We start from the raw sequence: 21,477 nt of genomic DNA, 5'->3' as shown, positions 1-21,477 counted from the left end.
CAGTGACTAGCTCAAAGAACAGTCAAAGGAAGAAAGGGAAAAAGAAAACCGGGGTTATTGATTTCTGAAACATGGACACTTATGGACAGGACGTGATTATCCTGAGCCATGCAAGAACACACGGCTTGCAACATGTCTCGGCAGCTCTTCAGACTTGCTATTTGATCAAATGTGTGCCAGTGGATAATTGCTCAGGGGGTCTCTGTGCTATGGCCCAGTGAGAAGGGAGGCTGCAGAGCTTCTCCAGCAGGTCTGTCCTGAGACAGATGGGATGGCTCAGCTTTCCTCTCTGGTGCCATCTGGGTCCAGGATGGAAAGTAAGGGGACACCTTAGGCTTCAGTGCATCCTAGCAATGGTCAGGAGCCCACACCTGCTCAGTGTGCCCAGGCTTCCTCAACCCTGACAAGCATTTGTCACACTAAGCCCCAAGTCCCCCTTTTTATTGCATTTTTATATTCATTTAACAACTTCATTGAGACTTGGCCTAAACAGAACGACACATAAGACACCATTCTCTTCAAAGATCTAGCAGCTGAGAGCTTCCTGTCTCTAAGAGAAGGGGTCTCTGAAGATGTAAGGACCTGTCTGTACTTCTGTGCTCAAGCTTTAGACATGTCATTCTGTCCTAGCAACCACAGGCCATCAATGAGGGAGGGTGTAGACTGTGGCGGAACTGGAGATGCCTGCTGTAGATGGACTCATTGCCTCAGGCTCCCACCATAAACAGGAGCTCTTGGAACTGGCATTGCTGCTAGCCCTTCACGCCTCTACCCTCCCAGCTAGCTGCAGACATTTTGAAAATATATAGATATCGTAAAGCCTTGCAAATAACATGCAGCAATTAATAACATGATTTGACGGTATAGTAAAAATATTGATCTATAACAATCGTTTCTCACTAAGAAGGAAAGACCCTTCAACTTAGACACTTAGACTTTAAGCCTGATACTGTCTTAATGTAAACTAAGAGGGAACATCCAAAACCAACAGTCTGAAGTATAAACTTTTTTTTTTTTTTTAGCTTGGGTAATCGAATCTTGATTTTTAAATAGCATTTAGTCCTTGGATATAATATACTACCTAGTGCTCAGCCAATTATCCATCATTATCTCTTGGACTCTGTAATTGGACGAACAAGAAACTATTTATAATAATAAGTTTGTTCCTAATTGCCTGCTTGCTGGAGTCTGGGCTGTACACGCAGTCATACAGAACTGAAAGGAAAGTGCTTACTGAATCCCTCCCTTTGTTTGCTTGGCGCCTTCCAACAGTGCGCCCACAGCAGCCCTCCATACCTGCACAGTCCAGAGCATCCTACCCAGCTCACTGAAACAACAGCCATTCTTCCTGACGTCCATGACTGGGCAACATAAATCTTTCCTCCTCTAAGACAGAGCCACCATTGAACCTCACCCATCCCCTGCAGGCTGTGCAGGCACAGAGCTATCTTTACTGCATAACTCAAGCAAATTATGTACCTTCTGGAATTTCCATTAGATCTCACCACTTGGCTCCTTAATTTATCCCATTGCTGGCTTTATTTTTCAGTAATTCTTTGGTCCTTATGGTCTTTATTTCATAAGCACGCCTCCATATTGTGTAGCCCCAGCCTCTAACACACATAATGCATGTTCTAAGAGGTTTAAATTGAAAAGCAACACAGGTCATTATTGGCCTATTTTCTGTTTTCATTATCAATAAAACAATAGATCAGCATTTGCATGCTATGTGGGACCTTCAGGTCAGAACGTGTGCTGTCATTATCTTCAAACCAAGTTGCCTCCTGGCCCTCTAATACAGATGGCACGATGAACCATCAGAAGGAAAATGGAACAGTGAGACCCAGTCATAGAGTGGGCTGCTGACCTGGGCTGCTGAGTTGTGGCTCCCTGAAAATGTCCCTTTGAATGTAGTGGCGCCCGGATGGCAGAGATCACAGATCATGACAGAACATAAATTCTTCTCCTAATGAGATTAGTAGGCAGACAAAACAAATGTCCTGCTGTTATATTAGAGGCAGCTATAATCTGGTGTTTTCCTTGGAAATGATCATTTCTTCTGCAGCCGGGGACCCATGTGCAACTAACTTGAATGCAACAGATTCCATTTAGCCACACAGTTATTTTTCATCCCCCTCTGTCTTCTTAATGGCAGACTGGGGGAGGCGTCTAAATGTTGGGAGTCTTAAAGACTATTGCCAATGTGAATAATGGGAGTCTATGTTCATGGTCATCCATCGTGGTCCCCAGACTCCCTTTTGCAGGCAAGTTCTGTGCAGCTCCCCCTCCAGGTTCTAAGCCACAGTCCTGCTGGGGAGGAAGTGTTGTGACCCACTAGGTCCTCTCACGTTAGCCTTGGGGATTAGAGGCAAGATAGACTCACTATTGTACTGAAGGTACTTAGTAATTTAGCTTTACTGCAACTCTACTACTTAAAACCAGTGGAAACCAGTATCACATACTAAGGAGACGTAAGAAAAAAAAAAAAAAAAGCCCAGATCAGGTGAATGGAGAAACAAAAGCGCTGAGGATGGAGCTTGATTATAATGGACTTCTGAGTGTACAGAGAAGGCACCCTCACCTGGCACAACAATACCCTCCTCATTAAAAATGCAAGATAGCATCTCCTCCTGGATCCTTCCCATAGAACTTGATGCAAGTTCATGGGCTGTGCCAATTGGACAAGTGAGTGCATTTCATAAAAGCCTTCTGGGAAATAATTGGACTTTGCCCTGCAAAGTCACCAAGCATATTAAAAGGTCCTTTCGGAAGGAATGGGGAATCAGAGTCTGAATTTAGGCGGATCTGACACTTTTACATAGAAAGGATCATCTGCGTTTTCTGAAGTTGGGGCCTTTCTACAAAGCTACATACAAGGCATCTCTGTTATCCTCGCCCACAGTTATCTCAGCTCGCAGCATTTGACATCTTGTTGCTCTTAGGTTGTAAATGGACCACAGAAATCTTAGATTTGCATAGGTGTTTTACATTGTCAATGGCAGACTGTAAGCATCTTTAACCTATTGAAAGACTCTCCTTCCCATACTGATGCTTCCTTCCAAATACCCAAAGTACAGACACAATTACATTGGTGTGTGTGTGTGTGTGTGTGTGTGTGTGATTATATTTTGGCCCAAATTAATAATTGTTTTTCTTTTAACTTTCCATCTCTCAAAGGCCTGGAGTTGCACCTCTGGCTTGAGACTTTCTATGTTTGCAAACATTCAGTCACTGCCCTCAAACAGTGGTTCTGTTGCCTGTTAACCCCTTGCCAAACAAAATGCCTGTTTTAATGCCAGTGGATGACCCCCAGTCCATGCATCTGCACTCTCCCATTTACCCTTTCATTTCCAACTCTTTCTCATTGTTGTTACGGGTGTGCCCACATTCCACTGGTCTTCATGGCGCACAATGTCCTTGAAGGAGTCTCTCAGATCGTACTTGCTTACCTCATACAGATGGACTTGTTCTTGGGTGACTGCAAAGATCAGTAGCACGTTGTTTTGTACCAGTTTATCAATGAGTTGGCCGATAGTTGGATATTCCTAAAATCGATACATAGATTAAAAATAGCATCCTAACAAAAGAAGGTAAAAATTTGAAAACGTTCCTTTCACAGTTGAGAGAGTCGATATTCACAGGAGTTTTAGCTGTTGTTTTCAGAAAACACACATTACTGGTGTTATTCACTTATCTCAGGAATGGTCCCAAGTCTTGTAAGTTCAGGGAAGTCCTAAGAGCAAGCAGACTGGCAGTATGCCACACCAGGCCATCTTACTCCTAAGCAGGCCCCTTGGAATTTATCTCAAGACTTCTACTGTGCCATATTATCTTCCCCAAGTGCCACTCAGTAGCAGGTAGGAATGTAAGGCCAGAAGGCGGGGTGGGTTGACTATGATATACACGACTGAGGTGGCTCTTGTAAGTCTTAGGAATTGGACAAGGTGATGTGGAGCTTGAGGGCAGGATGGAGTGCTGATAAATAACACACTATAATTCCACAGCTGTCTGATCTGAGACAGCCCTACGCCAGTTCCCGGGGTTGGTTTTATTGCCTTTGCAATGTCATAAATTGGTGCTATGAGATCCTATAAACTTTTTTTTTTGTTTTTTGTTTTTTGTTTTTAAACACAGCATGACTGAAAACAATTTGTCCTTCTGCCACAGACACAATCACTCCCAAGAAATGTGAATAATCTTTTTAAAAAGAAGTTATTAATTATCAAGTTTACAGATGAGTCTATTTTTTGAGTATAGAAAACATGAAACACGCTTGCCTCCCCTAGGATACCAAAAGTGGGTAGTGCACAAAGAGGAGGGGCAGAGGAAGGAGGAGCCCATGGCCGATTAAAGTGCTAGGCATGTGGGCATGACTGTAGTCTGTCAACGGAGCGAAACATTGACAGAGACGCCTTCTGTTCACTGATGCAGGCTGCTGTTACATTCTCAGGACTGCTAGAGTATTCTTGTTTGAGACTATCATTAGGTACAAGGTTCAAGTGGAGCAAAAGGTGTTCCTCTTTCTATATTACCCAGGGAACTTCCCAACTGTGACTCAGGCTATGAATGCTGGTTTTTTTAATTGCATTTAGATTTTTATTTTTCTAATGATTTATTTATTTATTTATTTATTTATTTATTTATTTATTTATTTATTTATTTATTTATATGTCTGTATGAGAGTGTTGGATCCTCTGGAGTTACAGTCAGTCAGAAACTGCTAGGAATTGAACCCACATCCTTGGGAAGAACAGCCAGTGCTCTTAACTTCCGAGCCATCTCTCCAGCCCCGACATGACCAGATAATGGAATTTTTCCTTAGTCTGACATATTCAGTGCCATTTGCTTTTCAATTGTCCAAACTTTAAGCATCCTTCACTCTAAAGCCCAAGGCCCTCCAGTGCTTATACTACTTCCATAGGTGCACACCTGTATACAGCTTCATGTGGAACCAGGGTCATACCACACAGTCCACACAGGATGCTGTTTTATGTTTGGGTGAGATCTCTTACTTTAGTTCTCACAATTCTATTGAAAACGCAAGGCCAGAAGCAGCTGGTGTTTGATGGTCCCGGGAATCTGGCTTGGCTTTCAGCACATGGAAGAATTTACAGGACTCAGAGGGGTTGAAATGGCTCACGGTTTCTGTGCTTATGCAGAAATCTACTCCGAATACTGAGACAAACATTTATTAAATGAGAACGACATATGAGGTAGCGGGTGTTGTTTGGTTCTATGATCTTTTTGTTCCAAGATCTCTACTATGGGGTATAGTTAATGGCAAAGGGAGCCTTTCCTGGAAACTTGTTGACTAAAAGATAAACCATGGCAATAATCATTATGATTCTCACTATTGCCGATAAGAGACCATGAATGTTCAGGGTCTAAAACTACTCAAAGATAAAGGTGAAATCTAAGTTGAAGTACAGAATTAGGTCAAAGAATGACCTAAATTTGTGAACTAGTAAAGTCTGTATAGGATAGCCTTTTTTTCTTTTTAATTGACATTGGAACTCTAGATTTCCCCCCTCTTCTTCCTGTGCATACTTCTATAAATCACCATTTGAAGAGCCATGTTATTTCTTGTGTTAAATATACATAATATGACTTTCCAAGGCTGGCGCTTTTTTTAAAAAAAAGATTTATTTATTTATTTTATGTATATAAGTACATTGTAGCTGTCTTTAGACACACCAGAAAAGGGTGTCAGATCTTATTACAGATGGTTGTGAGCCACCATGGAGTTGCTGGGAATTGAACTCAGAACCACTGGAAGAGTAGTCAGTGCTCTTAACCACTGAGCCATCTCTCCAACCCAGGCTGATGCTTTTGTTGGTACCCACTGAACTGTCAGGAAACAAAGATACGAATCTAGGCTGTGAGGAAAGTGCCATGAGAGCAGTGAGCACATTTCCATACAGAGATGGGCACGAAGACATCCATAAATAAAGGCGAAACGAGAAGTGACTGCTTTGGGATCTAGTGGAGGTCAGTGGGGGCTCTCTGGGTTTGAAAGCGCAATTTAGTTTCTTGAGTACAGGGAGTAACCTTTCCAAGCACAGCAGCCTCATGGTCTATTAATAGAAACAACAGTTGGACAGAGAGACCGGTTAAAGATCAGATGAGACCACTTGAGGCAAAGACCTCTGAAATTTTTACTTTGTTTGACAACAGTCAAGTTTTTCTTTTTTAAAAATGTTACCAGCATTTTTCAACCACAGAAAATAAGCTATGCGTTACTAAGCACCAACCAAGGAGGACTTGATTAACTGTTCCAAAGAGAGCACGGTGGTTGTGGCACGACTGAGGATGGCGATGCTCAAAACTCCCTCAGTGGTACTGTGCTGACCTGGACCGGGGTTGAGAATAGAGAGCTCCCTGCACTGCTTTCTGTTGGCCTCGGGGTCTCTGAGAAGCTAGGAGGATCTGGGCTCACCTGTGCCATAGCAGATTTAGACTCTCAACATATGCCCACCTAGTGGAGGTCACCTGGCTTCTATGGGGAACTGTGATGCAGGTGAGATGAAAGAAAGCAATTTCTAGCTCCCAAAGCAGAAAATAATACACGATTTTCATTAAGCAGGAGTCATTTCATACGGCTTCATAGCAGTTGCCACCGCGTGGGCCAACTTCTGGCTCAGAAAGCTAAAGACACTGAAGGTTACATACCAAGACAGTTGACATGGCATATTCATTCCTGTGGTCCAAGTGACAGAGCCCATCATTGGGAATGACAATGCCTGCCAGCTTGCTGTCCATTCCAAAATGAGAATCGGCATCACTCACAAAAACCAGGAGGTGGAGCGAGTCGTTGCGCCAGCCAATCTTTTCCTAGGGTGAGAGGAAAGCCATGGGGTACATGGAGATGGGCGGGCCTGAGCTAAGGAGTGTGAAGCTTCTCCCGTTTGGATCCTGAGAGCAGTGCCTGGAGAGCCCATTCTAGCCTTTCTATTCACAGAGAATGAATAGTTTATTAGAGACATGAAATCCCATAGCATTTGCTTTTTTCTGGACAACTTTCAGATTTTCTTTTTGCATCACAAAAAGTTGTTCCAGTACAAGTGGTGGTTTGCCTCGACTTCTAGCTATGGATCTTAATTGCTCAGCTCTCACTTCATGAGGGGGGAAAAAATAAGAAGAGGTAGTGAGGAAGGTCACAGCCATTGCAAATTCAAGCTAAATGCAATGCAAATTGGTTATAAAGTAAGTCTGTTTCATTAAAGTGTCACCCAGCATTTAGGCACGTATTTCTAACCATGTCACCTAAAAATTATAAACCTAACACAAGTACAAGAGCTGCTGATTGAAATGGCCCCAGGGTCCTGCCTACTGAGATTGCCACAGTCTGTGTGTTTAGCATCAATCTCCCAGAACTAATATAAGTCTAGGAAGCCTTTGAGCAAAAAGTCATCTTGGCTGTGTGGCCTACCTATCCCTTTCCTTCCTGCTTTGACTCCCTGACCCTTCTGCTTTCTTGGAGCCTTAGTCCTGCCTGTCTCCCTGCATGTCCCATGAAGGACTGATGTCTAGATGGACAGTCATTCTCCTAAGTACTCCTCTAACAGTGAAGGAAGAGCTGAGTCCTGACAGTGCTGTAGAGACCGTGTAACCTATGATCCTCATTTTATTAGTTCAAAACAATAGATTCTTATCTTGAGCTGTATAATCGAACTCTGCCTCTAAAAGCCAAGCTACCTCATTGGTAGAGTTGCTATACTGTTTGCCTATCATGTGAAAGGCCCCACACCATAAAAAAAAAAAAGGCAAAAAAAAAAAAAAAAACCAAATTATGTAACTATGTGTTGTATACTAATTTTAAATTTGTTTATTAATGTTCTGTCTTTAATTTTTCCTACTATAGTTAATTGAAAAACAACCAATCTGATATTTGAGCCAAAATTTTCTTATACTAGAAGACTTTTATTAGAATATTCAAATATCAGATATATGAAACAATTCCCCACTTCAACATGATAAAATTATTTAATAGACATTTTATCTTTTAAGAAAAGGAGCAAATGTAGAAATATGGTAATCAAAGGAAAGTCAATTGGCTAAGCTTTCCAGAGCAGATTTATTAATAAAAGCAGAAATTTATGTTAATAGGATGGATCACTGACACCCCCCCCATCTCCTCACCCCCAAGCCCCTCATCCCCCCCCCCATACCTTACACACAGCAGCCTGCATGATTGCATCAAATCCACCTTCAGGTGTGTCAATATTAGCAGAGATCTTCTGTTTCCTCACGATTTCATTGAATCTCTCAGCATCATCAGTCAATGGCAAAATGTGCTTGAATCCAAATGTAGGTAAGCAGAAATAGGGGATACTACTACAAAAGGAATATAGAAAAAAATCAACTGTGGTCCAGGACAGTTAGTAGGTCTGATAGTTTAGGAATGTTTCCTTAAATAATGACTGATTTTTCGAAACAGCTTCACTCTGTGACTTGGCCACAATCTTTCAGTTAAGGTTGCCATCTTCTCTGTGTTGATCATTAACTAACATCTATTTGAAGCTGCTGTGTATTGCCATGCACTGGCTCGGACTGGGGTGGCAGGTAATCCAGTCTCTAGACCTCATTCCATGGCGTGTAATCAGTTCTTACAATTGCCTATCAACCCAGCCAATAGCTACTTGATAAGTTACATTTACCTGATAACAGCTGCATTGTGTTGCTTTGTACTCGAGTATCTTGACTTGTTTTTAAGCATGAGTCATTATGTAACAGTGGAGAGAGGAACATGTCTCCTTCCTCCTCTGCTCCCAACCTCTGGTGGAATCACCATGCCTGACATTAAGCTGTACTACAGATCAATTGTGATAAAAACTGATGGTACTGGTACAGTGACAGACAGGTAGATCAATGGAATAGAATTGAAGACCCAGAAATGAACCCACACACCTATGGTCACTTGATCTTTGACAAAGGAGCTAAAACCATCCAGTGGAAAAAAGACAGCATCTTCAACAAATGGTGCTAGCACAACTGGCGGTTAATATATAGAAGAATGCGAATTGATCCATTCTTATCTCCTTGTACAAAGCTCAAGTCTAAGAGGATCAAAGACCTCCACATAAAACCAGAGACACTGAAATTAATAGAGGAGAAAGTGGGGAAAGCCTTGAAGATATGGGCACAGGGGAAAAATTCCTAAACAGAACAGCAATGGCTTGTGCTATAAGATCAAGAATTGACAAATAGGACCTCATAAAATTGCAAAGCTTCTGTAAGGCAAAAGACACTGTCAATAAGATGAAAAGGTCACCAACAGATTGGGAAAGGATTTTTACCAATCCTAAATCTGATAGGGGACTAATATTCAATATATACAAAGAGCTCAAGAAGCTGGACTCCAGATAACCCCATTAAAAATGGGGTACAGAGCTAAACAAAGAATTCTCAACTGAGGAATACCGAATGGTTGAGAAGCACCTGAAAAAATGTTCAACATCCTTAATCATCAGGGAAATGCAAATCAAAACAACCTTGAGATTCCACCTCACACCAGTCAGAATGGCTAAGATCAAAAATTCAGGTGGCAGCAGATGCTGGAGAGGATGTGGAGAAAGAGGAACACTCCTCCATTGCTGGTGGGGTTGCAAGCTTATACAACCACTCTGGAAGTCAGTCTGGTGGTTCCTCAGAGAATTGGACATAATACTACCAGAAGATCCAGCAATACTTCTCCTGTGCATATACCCAGAAGATGTTCCAACTGGTAATATGTTCATAGCAGCCTTATTTATAATAACCAGAAGCTGGAAAGAACCCAGATGTCCCTCAACAGAGGAATGGATACAGAAAATGTGGTACATTTACACAATTTACTCAGCTATTAAAAACAATGAATTTATGAAATTCTTGGGCAAATGGATGTATCTGGAGAATTTCATCCTGAGTGAGGTAACCCAATCACAAAAGAAGTCATTAGATATGCACTCACTGATAAGTGGATATTAGCTCAGAAACTTAGAATACCCAAGATACAATTTGCAAAACACAAGAAAATCAAGAAGAGGGAAGACCAACGTGTGGATACTTCATTCTTCCTTAGAATAGGGAACAAAATACCCATAAAAGGAGCTACAGAGACAAAGTTTGGAGCTAAGACAAAAGAATGGACTATCCAGAGACTACCCTACCCGGGGATCCATCCCATAATCAGCCACAAAACCCAGACACTATTGCATATGTCAACAAGATTTTGCTCAAGGGACCCTGGTATAGCTGTCTCTTATGAGGTTATGCCAGTGCCTGGCAAATACAGAAGTGGATGCTCACAGTCATCTATAAGATGAAACACAGGGCCCCCAATGGAGAAGCTAGAGAAAGCACCCAAGGAGCTGAAGGGGTCTGCAGCCCTATAGGTGGAACAACAATATGAACTAACCAGTACTCCCCGGAGCTCGTGTCTCTAGCTGCATATGTATCGAAAGATGGCCTAGTAGGCCATCAATGGAAAGAGAGGCCCCTTGGTATTGCAAACTTTATATGCCTCAGTACAGGGGAATGCTAGGACCAAGAAGTGAGAGTGGGTGGGTAGGGGAGCAGGGCAGGGGGGAGGGTATAGGGGACTTTCGGGATAGCATTTGAAATATAAAGAAAATATCTAATAAAAACTTTTATTCTACTAAAAAAAGGGGGAGCATAGCACTTGATTCTGGTCTTAGGATTTCTATCGCTGTGGTAAAATACAAAGGTACTTGGGAAGGAAAGAGTTTCATTCATCTTGCAGCTTGTAGACTATAACCCAGAGAAGTCAAGGCAGAAGCCTGAGGAAGAAAATGATGCAAAGGCCCTAGAGAAGTCCTGTTGGCTTACTTGAGCCTTAAGATTTATTCAGCCTGCTTTCTTATAGTACACAGGACTACCAGTCCAGGGTGGCACCTGACACAGTGAACTGGGCTCTCCTATATCAGTTATCAAGAAAAAAAAAAATGCACCACAGGGCTTGCCTACAGACCAATCTGGTGGAGGCATTTTCTCAGTTGCGAGTTTCTCTTCTAAAATGACTCTAGCTCTACCAAGTTGACCTAACTCTAGGCAACAATCTTTCCAACCCCACAGTGATCGACTCTCTCTGCAGACCAGCCCAGAACTAAACTGTCTTGGTAGAATGAAAGCTGCATCAAAGAAACACAGCAAATGAGGAGAACTGAGAGAGGGTTCAGCCACATTCATCTTTAAAAGCCAATTACTTGCTGTGCACAGAACTCTGGAAAAGGTATTCAACCCTTTTTAACTTTGGGCTTTACTTTGAAAAAAAAACAAACAACAACAACAAAACAAACAAATGAAGCCAATGGTATAGACCCAGGTTGTCTTTGAACTATGAGGGCTCCAGCATCACTGGTAGAAGGGAAAGATCTAGTACACTACTTCAGACCATCTGTTGAAATCCTAAGGGCAGCCTTAGCAATCTGTGCATCAAGCCTTTCAGATGCAGGCTAAGCTTTGCTAACCATTTGTGTAGAAGAATAGAGGAGCAAGGAGGAGCCTCGCTAACAGTGTGGTATATTGCCTTAGGATAGCGCGTTGACAGCCATGGAGCCCACACAGTTCCCTGGCCTCTGCTCTACAGCTCTAACAGTTGGTCTGTCAGCACACCAACAACAGTACACCTACCAGACTCGGGCTTGTTTTACTACATCCACTAGTTGAGGTGGACCTTGATCCTCATTATTTTTAGATTCCGTATTTTTTAATTCACCAAATCACCTACTTGCTAAAGTATATCCAAATCACCAAGCATGTATATGTGTGTGTGTGTGTGTGTGTGTGTGTGTGTGTGTGTGTGTATTTGTTACTTTGGTAAAGACGGGGTCTTACTCACTGAGGCTGGGTTTGAACTCCCTGAATAGCCCAGGCATGTGTTGAACATGTCATCCTCCTGCCTCGGCCTCCTAGGTAGCTGAATTACTTGCTTATACCCAGTATGTATTTCATTTCTTATTCACGGATGTGAACAGAGAAAGGAAACAAGGTTTCCCTACACAAATTCCTAGCTGAGTTCAAGCAAAGTGAGGCTCTGCTTCTCCTTCAGTCCAGGCATACCCAGCACAGACATACAAATGTCCCCTTGATAGTCTAGTCAGTGTCATCTGGGTTAATTTTCATTTTCCCTGTTTTTTATCCATGACTTCACTGTTTGAAGTGGTTCACATGTCTAATACTGTGTTCCTAATAAAGCTAGACTACTAAAGCTGTCTAGTGTTCCTAAGTGCAACAAGGCTGTTGAGTACTTTGTGTAGAAATAAACTTCCTGCAGACATCACAGCTCAATGGTAATGCATCAACAATACTGATTAAATCAAATGTCCTTAGACTGAGACACATGTAAAATAAAGGTGCTTATCAGTATATTAATTGAAGTAAACACGCACAGGATCCTAATTCCTTGTGGAGCAATGTTCAGTACATTACAGGCCAATCAGCACCATGAGCCATGAGAACTGAGATGTCCACAGACCCGAGTAACTGGGGATCTTATGAGGACAAGAATGTTGATGTCCGTGAAGACTGTCATCTTTTGGTTAGCAGACATACATAGAAAGAACTTCAGACTCTGTTCCCAAGCATCAGAACAAGATCACTGAAGAAGGCTAGCACTGACTGGCATTGCTCCAAGGTCTTGAGACAGCCATCCCCAGAACAGAAGGTCTCCCCCTCCTGCTCCTTGTTCCACTTCCTCAGCCAAAGGGAGGTTTTAGAATCCCTGGCAGCCATGGGATTGGAAACATAACAAGAGCTTTGAATAGATGTGGCCCACACTTGCCTTGCTGCTGCTCTGCTCTGTGCTCCCAAGACATTCAAGGGTTGACTAGTGTTTCAGCTGTGTGGGGACACTGGACCAAGTGTGAGTTTCCAGGCCACTGTCTCTATGTCCTCTCTTATTCAGGATGTTTATGTATAATGCTCAGAATTCAGGGTTAATTCTCTTCTTTTATCATTGAGCACTGGATTTCTTTGAGACTGAAGTGCTGACCATGCATGGTGTCTCCCTGGCAGGGTTGTTGTGAGACTTGGAAAAGATTAAAAATGCTAAACAGCACAGCATGATGAGCCATGTAAAGGTGGTGTCAGTCCCCACAGAAATCACTTTCCACAGACAAGCATGCACCCAAGGACAGAAAACAGTTTTGATCAATGATGCCACTAGAATCATGCCTTCTTTTATAAGAGTAATATAAACATGAATGTTCATTGATGAAAATATGTGTTTTATACAAACATGGGAGGGAATAAGAACACATTTTAATGGCTGAGAGATGTCTTATAGTTGCTTTGATCATCATTTGTTGCTGAAAATTCATTCTAAAAATCTGGTGGCATCTTATATCTTTCTCAATTGCATCACTGGGTTATATTAAGTGATAATATCTGGAATTAGTAAGAGCAGTCTATGGTATGTGCACTGTGACCTGGCATCGAATCTTTCAAACTGTTTCTACCATCCAAGTGACATGTGATTCTCTCTCTGGTGTCTCTGACATGGTGTCACTACTCTGTGACTCACCAGAGTTGTTGTAAAAATTAATGGCTTGTTTCTGTATATTTTTGAAGTAAAATATTACACAATGAAAAAACAATAAACCATGGGTACACCGTGAAATGTGCACCATGAAATGCTGCCTATTAGATATGACATGACCATTGCTATCGTGAACACAGAGCAGCTAAGGCTGCTTGCACAAGACCTGCATGTGTGCGTGCATACACACACACGCACACACACACAAAATGTGCAGGGCAGTTATAAAGCACAACATCAAGAGGTGCTACTTACATTTTGTTAATTTTAAAAATAAATATTGATAAAAGAAGACTATATTTACATATTCCAAAAGTTATCTTTTTCTGGCAGAAATTATTTTTTTGCACACAGTTTTCTTATCTTTGCAGGAAGTCCTTTGCTGGGTCCTAGTACAGAAAATCCCTTTAGCATTTTATAGTTGCCATTTGCTTTAATGTGTGATGTTTCACTGCCAATAATAGGAGGGCAATAGTGGGACTGGGGCCTCTGACATGTTGAGGTAGTTACATCAAGCTCCACGCTGTGTCCTGATAGGTGTTTTTAGAAAGCACTGGGGAATAATAAAAGAGGAAACGCTAGTTTCACTTGGTCGTTCTTGAGTAAATATTAAAAATCATTAATTGTATTAGCTGTGCATCTCTGAATAGATTTTTTTTCAACACATGGAGAGTTTGCATAAAGCATTTCTGCTGCCCATGAAATTCAGAGAGGAAGAAGCATTTGCCTGATGGAGCTGAATTGGCTCTTTTTCCTGGAACATCATTTTCACCTTAAGGAATGATTGACAGCTAAACTTAAATTAATCCAACTTGAATATTTGGCAGACATGTTCTTAAAAACGAACAAAGGAAGACTGTCATTTCCAAGAACACAAATGCTGGCATTTGCTGTCAACAGCAAAATTCAAGGTAACCAGAATATTTGAATTGAGGAATTGCTCCTTTGGTACTCCCAACATTTTCCACACCTTCAAGACACATGTGATAAGGTTGTTGTGTGATACTAAGAAGCATGAGTTTTGATATCATGGATTCCGGAGGATCCAAGTAACTCAGTGAGTTCATAGGTTACAACTGACTGATGTCTAACATTGCAAAATCATGAATGGTAAGGGTCACTCACAAGCAGGCAGAACAATGGACTGCAATGTAACACAATAAGAAGTGTTCATTGATACTTGTACTGGCTGGTTTTATGTGTCAACTTGACACAGGCTGGAGTTATCACAGAGAAAGGAGACTCAGTTGGGGAAGTGCCTCCATGAGATTCAGCAGTGGGGTATATTCTCAATTGGTGGGGAGGGCCCATTGTGGGTGGGACCATCCCTGGGCTGGTAGTCTTGGGTTCTATAAGAGAGCAGGCTTAGCAAGCCAGGGGAAGCAAGCCAGTAAGAAACATCCCTCCATGGCCTCTGCATCAGCTCCTGCTTCCTGACCTGCTTGAGTTCCAGTCCTGACTTCCTTTGGTGATGAACAGCAACAGGGAAGTGTAAGCTGAATAAACCCTTTCCTCCCCAACTGGCTTCTTGGTCATGCTGTTTTGACCAGGAATAGAAATCCTGACTAAGACAAATACTGTTTCAGATTCTACACTGAGTCACCTGTCACCTAGTCTAGTGTTAGAGTAGAGAAGTGAACACAGTCATTGGAAATAGATATCAGGTGAGATTTTCCTTTGACGAATCCATTTCTGGATGAGGCTTGACTATCTTTGTGGGTTTCTACCAAAAACATTGCAATAGGTCAAATGCCTAAGTAAATATAGTAATCCAGTTGCCTTCCATTAGACCAGATGCTTTAGAAATTTGTAAATATATAGACTACTATCACTCTATTTGAGAACAAAAAACTTGATGATTATTTTTGTTTTGGGAAATTAGTTATTATTTATTAAAACATGTTATAATAACATGCAGTATTTCTCATTATAAATATTAAATCAACAAATTGATGCTTATTCTATTATATTCTGACAAGGTAACTGTTAGTAGGTATAACCCTCATAAACTGAAGCTTCCTTAGAGGTATATCATTATCATTATCACCATCATCATCACATCATTATAAGCAGAGTCTCTTGTAGGTCAAATTAGCCTTATGCTTAGGGTTCTCTTGGCTTAGCCAACTGAGGGTGGGGGCAAACAACATGCAATACCACACATGGTGACATATTAATTGTTTTTGCATTGTTTCTGTATATGTGTATGTCTAGTTCTTTCCTAACATGGGATCCAGGGATTGAGCTAGGTTTGTATGGCAAGCACTTTTGGCTGTTGATGGCCCAAGAGGTGTTAATTTTTAAGGATATAAAGGAGTCCTGAGATTTGAAAGTTTGGATATCACTAGATGGAAATAACTAGAGATGGGGTAATGAATTGATGAGAGAAAGGAATTTGATGCTGCTATGGAATGTTTATTGTTCTGAACTCATTCAATCTCCTGGTTACTTTAGAGTCAATATCATCCCTATATATGGGTAAAGAGACTAAATGCAAAGGCCATTGCATGTTACAAAAACTCTTCCAGGCTTTCCTCTTATCTTTTTTTTTTTTTTTTTTTTTTTTGTTTTTTGTTTTTTGTTTTTTGAGACAGGGTTTCTCTGTATATCCCTGGCTGTCCTGGAACTCACTTTGTAGACCAGGCTGGCCTCGAACTCAGAAATACACCTGCCTCTGCCTCCCGAGTGTTGGGATTAAAGGCGTGTGCCACCACACCCGGTCTTCCTCTTATCTTTTATTGTTTTTTTACTTAATAACATTTTATTCCATACTTACAAGTTTCAGTTTAGTTAAAAATATGTAAGTTTTCATCTTGTTGTCTATATGCATGGGTGCTAATTGGATAGAGACATTTAGAAAGCTAAAGATACAATGGAAAGAAAAACACAGTACTACAGTGTTTTTCTTTTCTCTTCTCTTCTTTTCTTTTCTCCTCTTTAAAACAGTATTTTCTATTTATAATTTGAATGAAAAAGTTTTCCAGGAAGAAATAAAGAAGCAGCTTTAGTCAACAAGATCCTTTCAGGAGACCAAATGCATAACCATCCCTCAGGCCTCTACAAGCTGCTCAGTGTGCAGGGCTCCGGTCTCCTCAGACCGTGCTCAGGGGTTGCTAATGGCACCTGGTATTATTGAGAACTTAGCAACATCAGGTCAAATGCTTCTGTTCATGGTCTGACCCAGTCCTTACTATGAGTTCAGATTTATGACTCTCAATTTACTAAAAAAGAAACTGATGATTTGAGAGGAGAAATGACCCAGCTAAGGCCATGTTAGGAATGTCTTGATGAGCCAAGACTTCATCCAGACCTGATTCTGGGACCTGTGCTGTCATCAAATGTGCCTGGCCACTAAAGAACCTCAATTCCTTGTGGAATGGGGCCAGATGCCCCACCCCCAGATAGTTCAGCACCTTGTATGCTCCTTGAGACTCTGTAAAAAAAATTTTTAAGCCAACAAATGACTGAAAAACTACTTGAACAAAAGCCAAGCATGTTTGCTCACACCAATTATCTCAGCACTTGGTCTGAGGCAATTTGGTTGCTGTAACTTTAAGGCCAGCCACTGTCCGGGGCACGTTCAAGGCCAGTCTTGGCTATAGTGTGAGACTGTCTCAAGCAAAACAAAACTAAAAGAACAAAACAAAAGCTGCAATTAAATATATACATAGAACTAAAGAAAGAGTCAATCCATTTTGCTTTTTCTAGAAGCTTGCTTAAGGACTAGGTTTCATTGCCAGTTCACAATGCTGTGATTCATCCCCAATTGTGCTGAATTAATTGTGCTGTTGTTAATTTTAATTGTTTCTTTGGTAACATTCTGTAGTTGTTGGTTTTCTATTGTATGTCAAATTGCTACATCTTATCTGACCTGAGACAGGAAGAATGGTGCCCAAGGATTTGGTCCTGATGGAACTGCCTGCCATTAAAATATACTGGAGCTTGTTCCAAGAAGATATGTGATATGCCAAATAATCATGTACAAACTTCATGTGGCTCTTCCATTTACCAAAGAAAAGGCCAGAAACAGAAGGGACACTTTTATATTAGATGAGATGGGTCTTGTAACAAATTTATTTATCTTTACAGAGGAATCTAGTAATTGATAACAGCAGCCTACCTTACTAGTTACTGTTTGGTAATTTTTAAAGAATTTATTTGAATCATTTTTACTCTCCCTAGACATATACATGTCTCATGTTACAGAAATTGCTACCTAGTGTCTTTCTATCCAACAACAGAATCCTGATTATCAGTCATGAGTGTCCTTCTTTTTAGCTACCTGTGGTTATGGTCTAAGTATAAGATTTAGGGTAAAATTTCTGGCCAAACTTCTTAAATTTGGAAAATAAAATTCAGTATTTATTTATAATTAAAAGAAGAAATGTATCAAAGCAGGGCTGGAAGGGGCCTTTCATGCCCCTTATAAATGAAATTGAAAAACTCACTAGCTTACAATATACCCAATGTGAGACTGAGGCTTTCCTGGAAAACCCATTGACATGACAGAATCTGTCCTCGTACATCACATCAGTTAAAAGTCATGCTGGTGATCCAGCCTACAGAATAAAGCAAGAAAAAATAAAAAGGAGAATGGCTACTGAAAAAGAAGACAGATGACGTGGCTCCAAACACAGGTTAGAATTAATGAGAGAAAAGGTATAAAGGTTTCAGGACAAAAACGAATGTTCAAAATACGTGCCTTTTGATAAATTACTATTGAAAACTGAGACATAAAAAAAAATCTCAAGGAATATATGGTGTAAAGAAAGACAGAAGAAAATAAAGTGGTTTAGTGGTTTGGGTTTTTTTGTTTTTGTTTTTGTTTTTTTTTTGTTTTATTTTTTGTTGTTGTTTTTTGGGTTTTTTTTTTTACACTAAAAAACAATGAAGTGGTTCTCAGAGACATTTAACAAGACTCAAAGAAGCAGAGATATGTGTTATGTGACATGACCCAAAGGTTCCAGAATTTAACACATCCGTTTTCCCCAGACTGGCCTATTGTTTCATTATGATCTCTTTCAGAATCTCATCATGTTTTCTAGAGAAATTGACAAATAGATTTTAAAATCTCTGTAGAAATGCAAAGGATCTAGGATAATCACATAAAGGACAAAGTTGGCGGACTTACTCTCTTGGTTTCTCCTTTAATAACGTTGTTGAAAGCAAGACTGAGGCATGTGCTGTTTTATGAGCCAGAGTCAAGAATGAGTGACAGAGAAGTGAGTGTCTACTTCAGACACACAAAGACATCGAGCTAATTCAACGTGGAAAGTCTTGCTTAACTATCAGTTCTGGAATAACCACTTCTTTGTGGAAACAAAAGAAAAAAACTCAATGTTTGTCATTCTCAATATAAAAACTCATTTGGTTGTGATCAGGGGCCTAAATGGAAGATCTTTAACCTTAAAGTTTCTATAAAAAAATTAGAAGAAATTTTTATCACTTTAGAATAGGCCAAAGTTTCTCAGAACAACAACAACAAAAATGAACTAGAAATAAAAATTGATACACTGATCTTCAGCAAATATTTGAAAAGAGACATGGTTAGTATAATAAAATAAAAGCTACAAACTGGTAAGAGTATCTGAAAAACATATTGGACAAATATCTTGTATCCAAAATACGTAAAGAGGGGCAAGAGAGATGGCTCAGCAGCAGGCAAGAGCACTAACTGCTCTTGCAGAGAACCCAGGTTCAATTCCCAGCACTCACATAGCAGCTCAGAACCATCTGAAACTCCGATTCCAGGGTTTCTGACACCACCTTCTGAACTCTGAGGGCACTGAACATATGTAGTGCATGGAACAAAACACATACATAAAATAAAATAAAATAACCCATATAAAACAATATAAATAAGGTAATAAAAGATTTTAACTAGTTAAAATATTTGAAAAGGTATTTCCCCAAATAAGACATTAGCACTCAATTTCCAAAACTCATCAAACCTCATTGTTGGCTGTATGCCTTTTTTTTTCTAGAGCATATGAAAACATTAGAACACATGAAAAGATGTTCAACATTGTTCATCAATAAACACAAATTAAAGCAGTATCAAGATAGCATTGCAAACCTATAACAGTGCCTAAAATGAAAAGGACTGATTTTTGTAGTGACAGTCTAGTAAGTTGGATGCTGCTAGTGCAGCACCCATTAATGATGGTGTGGGTGTGAGCATGCAGAACGCTTGCCAACCATTCTTAGAAATAAAAGGTGCCACCTCTACTTTGCAAGAGTCTGGTTGTTTCTTGGGGAAAAAAAACTTTAAAAATTATCAGATAATCCAGGAAATCTATTCTATCTATGCATCTACGAGAAATAAAAAAATACATCTTTGTAAAGATTTATATGCATGTGGTTATACCAATATTGTTCACAATATCTAAAATATCAATGGAAACAGCACAACTGTCCATCAATGGACGGATGAACAAACAGTAGCTGATCCATAAAGTGTGCTAAAACAAAGAGAGACAGGCTGCTGACTTGCACAACAAAATGATAAAGAAATCCAAAAGTGTTTTGTTGAAGAAAAGAAGCCAGACACAAAGAGTACACACTACACACACTTACGTCTATATGAGATCCAACAACAGGCAAAAACAATCTAAGCAATAGAAACTAGGAAGTGGTTGCTTCAGAGAAAGCAGAATTGGCTGTACTGAGTCATAAAGAATCAATCTGAGGGATGACAAGTGTGGTATGTGGATTTTCTTGCCATACTTAAGTACCAAAACTCATCAAATAGCATCGTTGCCTGTGTGCTTATATATATATATATAGGATATATATATAAAATATATATAAAAGAATATATATATATATATTCTTTGTTCATCTGATTACTTTCCTTTCTATCTAACTTCTTGGAATAAAGACAGAATTAGTGCCCCAGCAACCTTCTTAGACCATGAAGATAAAACCCCACTAATGGCTGAGCAGATAGCAGGGAAGCCTTGCATTCCTGTGTGTGGATCTGCTAAGTTAACCCTGAACATCCAGAAAGAATTCTCCTCCTAAGCCAATGTCTCTGTTACTTGCAAGTAAACACAATTCCTAAGAATTATAATCAGTAAGAATTTCCTTTCAGGTTAAAGCGGCTTTGGATTTGCTTTGGATTGTGTTAGATTAAAGTTGAGAACTAAAGTAAATTTCTTTTCTTTTTCTGTGTATTATTTATTTACTTTGTTGTTAGTTTAGTTTCTCTGTGTAACCCTGGCTGTCCTAGAACTTGCTTCGTAGGCCAGGCTGGCCTCGAACTCAGAGATCTGCCAGCCTCTGCCTCCCAAGTGTTAGGACTAAAGATGTCCACCACCACTGCCTGGCTTATGAGAACTATATTAAACTTTTAAATTGACATAACACCATTATTTCTTATATATATGGCCGCCTTTGATGTATTAAAATATTAAATGCTAACACACATTTGGGAAATGTGTGTGTGTGTGTGTGTGTGTGTGTGTGTATGAGAGGAAAAAGGGGAGGATTGTAGTAAAAGGATAAGGTTTTGGATCAAGCTAGATCCTTTCAGAAATCTTTATTTAGTAATGTGGCCTTGGACAAAGTGCTGACTTCTCTGAGTCTTCTGTCACTTCCTCTGAGAACCGGATTGCACACAGACCAGCTTTGGCCCACCATCCTTATAAGGATGGGATGAGATCACATATATGACAAGTTTGGCATAGAGGTTGACACTGAGCACATGGTAGCTCTTTTTCAGTAGAAGAAGATTAAACACTTTGATTCTGAATATGTCATTGACGGTACAGATAAGCCATCACAAGGCAATCCGACCTTGACTATTACTGGCATAATACATGTTTTTACTGGCTGATTATGGCATATTATAATAGAGGCACTGCCTCATTTCCTCTTGACTTTAATTGCAATGAAGGTTGCTGCTCTCAGCGATGAGCGAAAGCCACATTTCCCAAAGT

General features: G+C 40.3%; 1 protein-coding gene across 5 annotated transcripts in view; it reads right to left on the bottom strand.

The window, feature by feature from the left end:
- The window catches only part of Itgb6 (integrin subunit beta 6), a 124,739-nt gene that overhangs the window by 47,205 nt on the left and 56,057 nt on the right, over positions 1–21,477 (bottom strand). For 4 of the 5 annotated variants that reach the window (XM_021156163.3, XM_029474427.2, XM_085834854.1 and 1 more), the window contains 3 exons: positions 8,169–8,334; positions 6,670–6,831; positions 3,450–3,545 (listed from right to left, as the gene is read on the bottom strand). In XM_021156163.3, coding sequence (XP_021011822.1) covers positions 3,450–3,545; positions 6,670–6,831; positions 8,169–8,334 — 424 coding nt within the window. The remainder of the gene's footprint in view (positions 1–3,449; positions 3,546–6,669; positions 6,832–8,168; positions 8,335–21,477) is intronic. The other variant, XM_085834855.1, reaches the window with a different exon arrangement.

Source organism: Mus caroli, unplaced genomic scaffold (assembly GCF_978045245.1).
Source record: "Mus caroli unplaced genomic scaffold, Mus_caroli_1 scaffold_2, whole genome shotgun sequence".
Classification (NCBI taxonomy): Eukaryota; Metazoa; Chordata; class Mammalia; order Rodentia; family Muridae; genus Mus; species Mus caroli.
The sequence above is the reverse complement of the archived record's forward strand: the minus strand, read 5'-3'. Positions and strand labels throughout refer to the sequence as shown.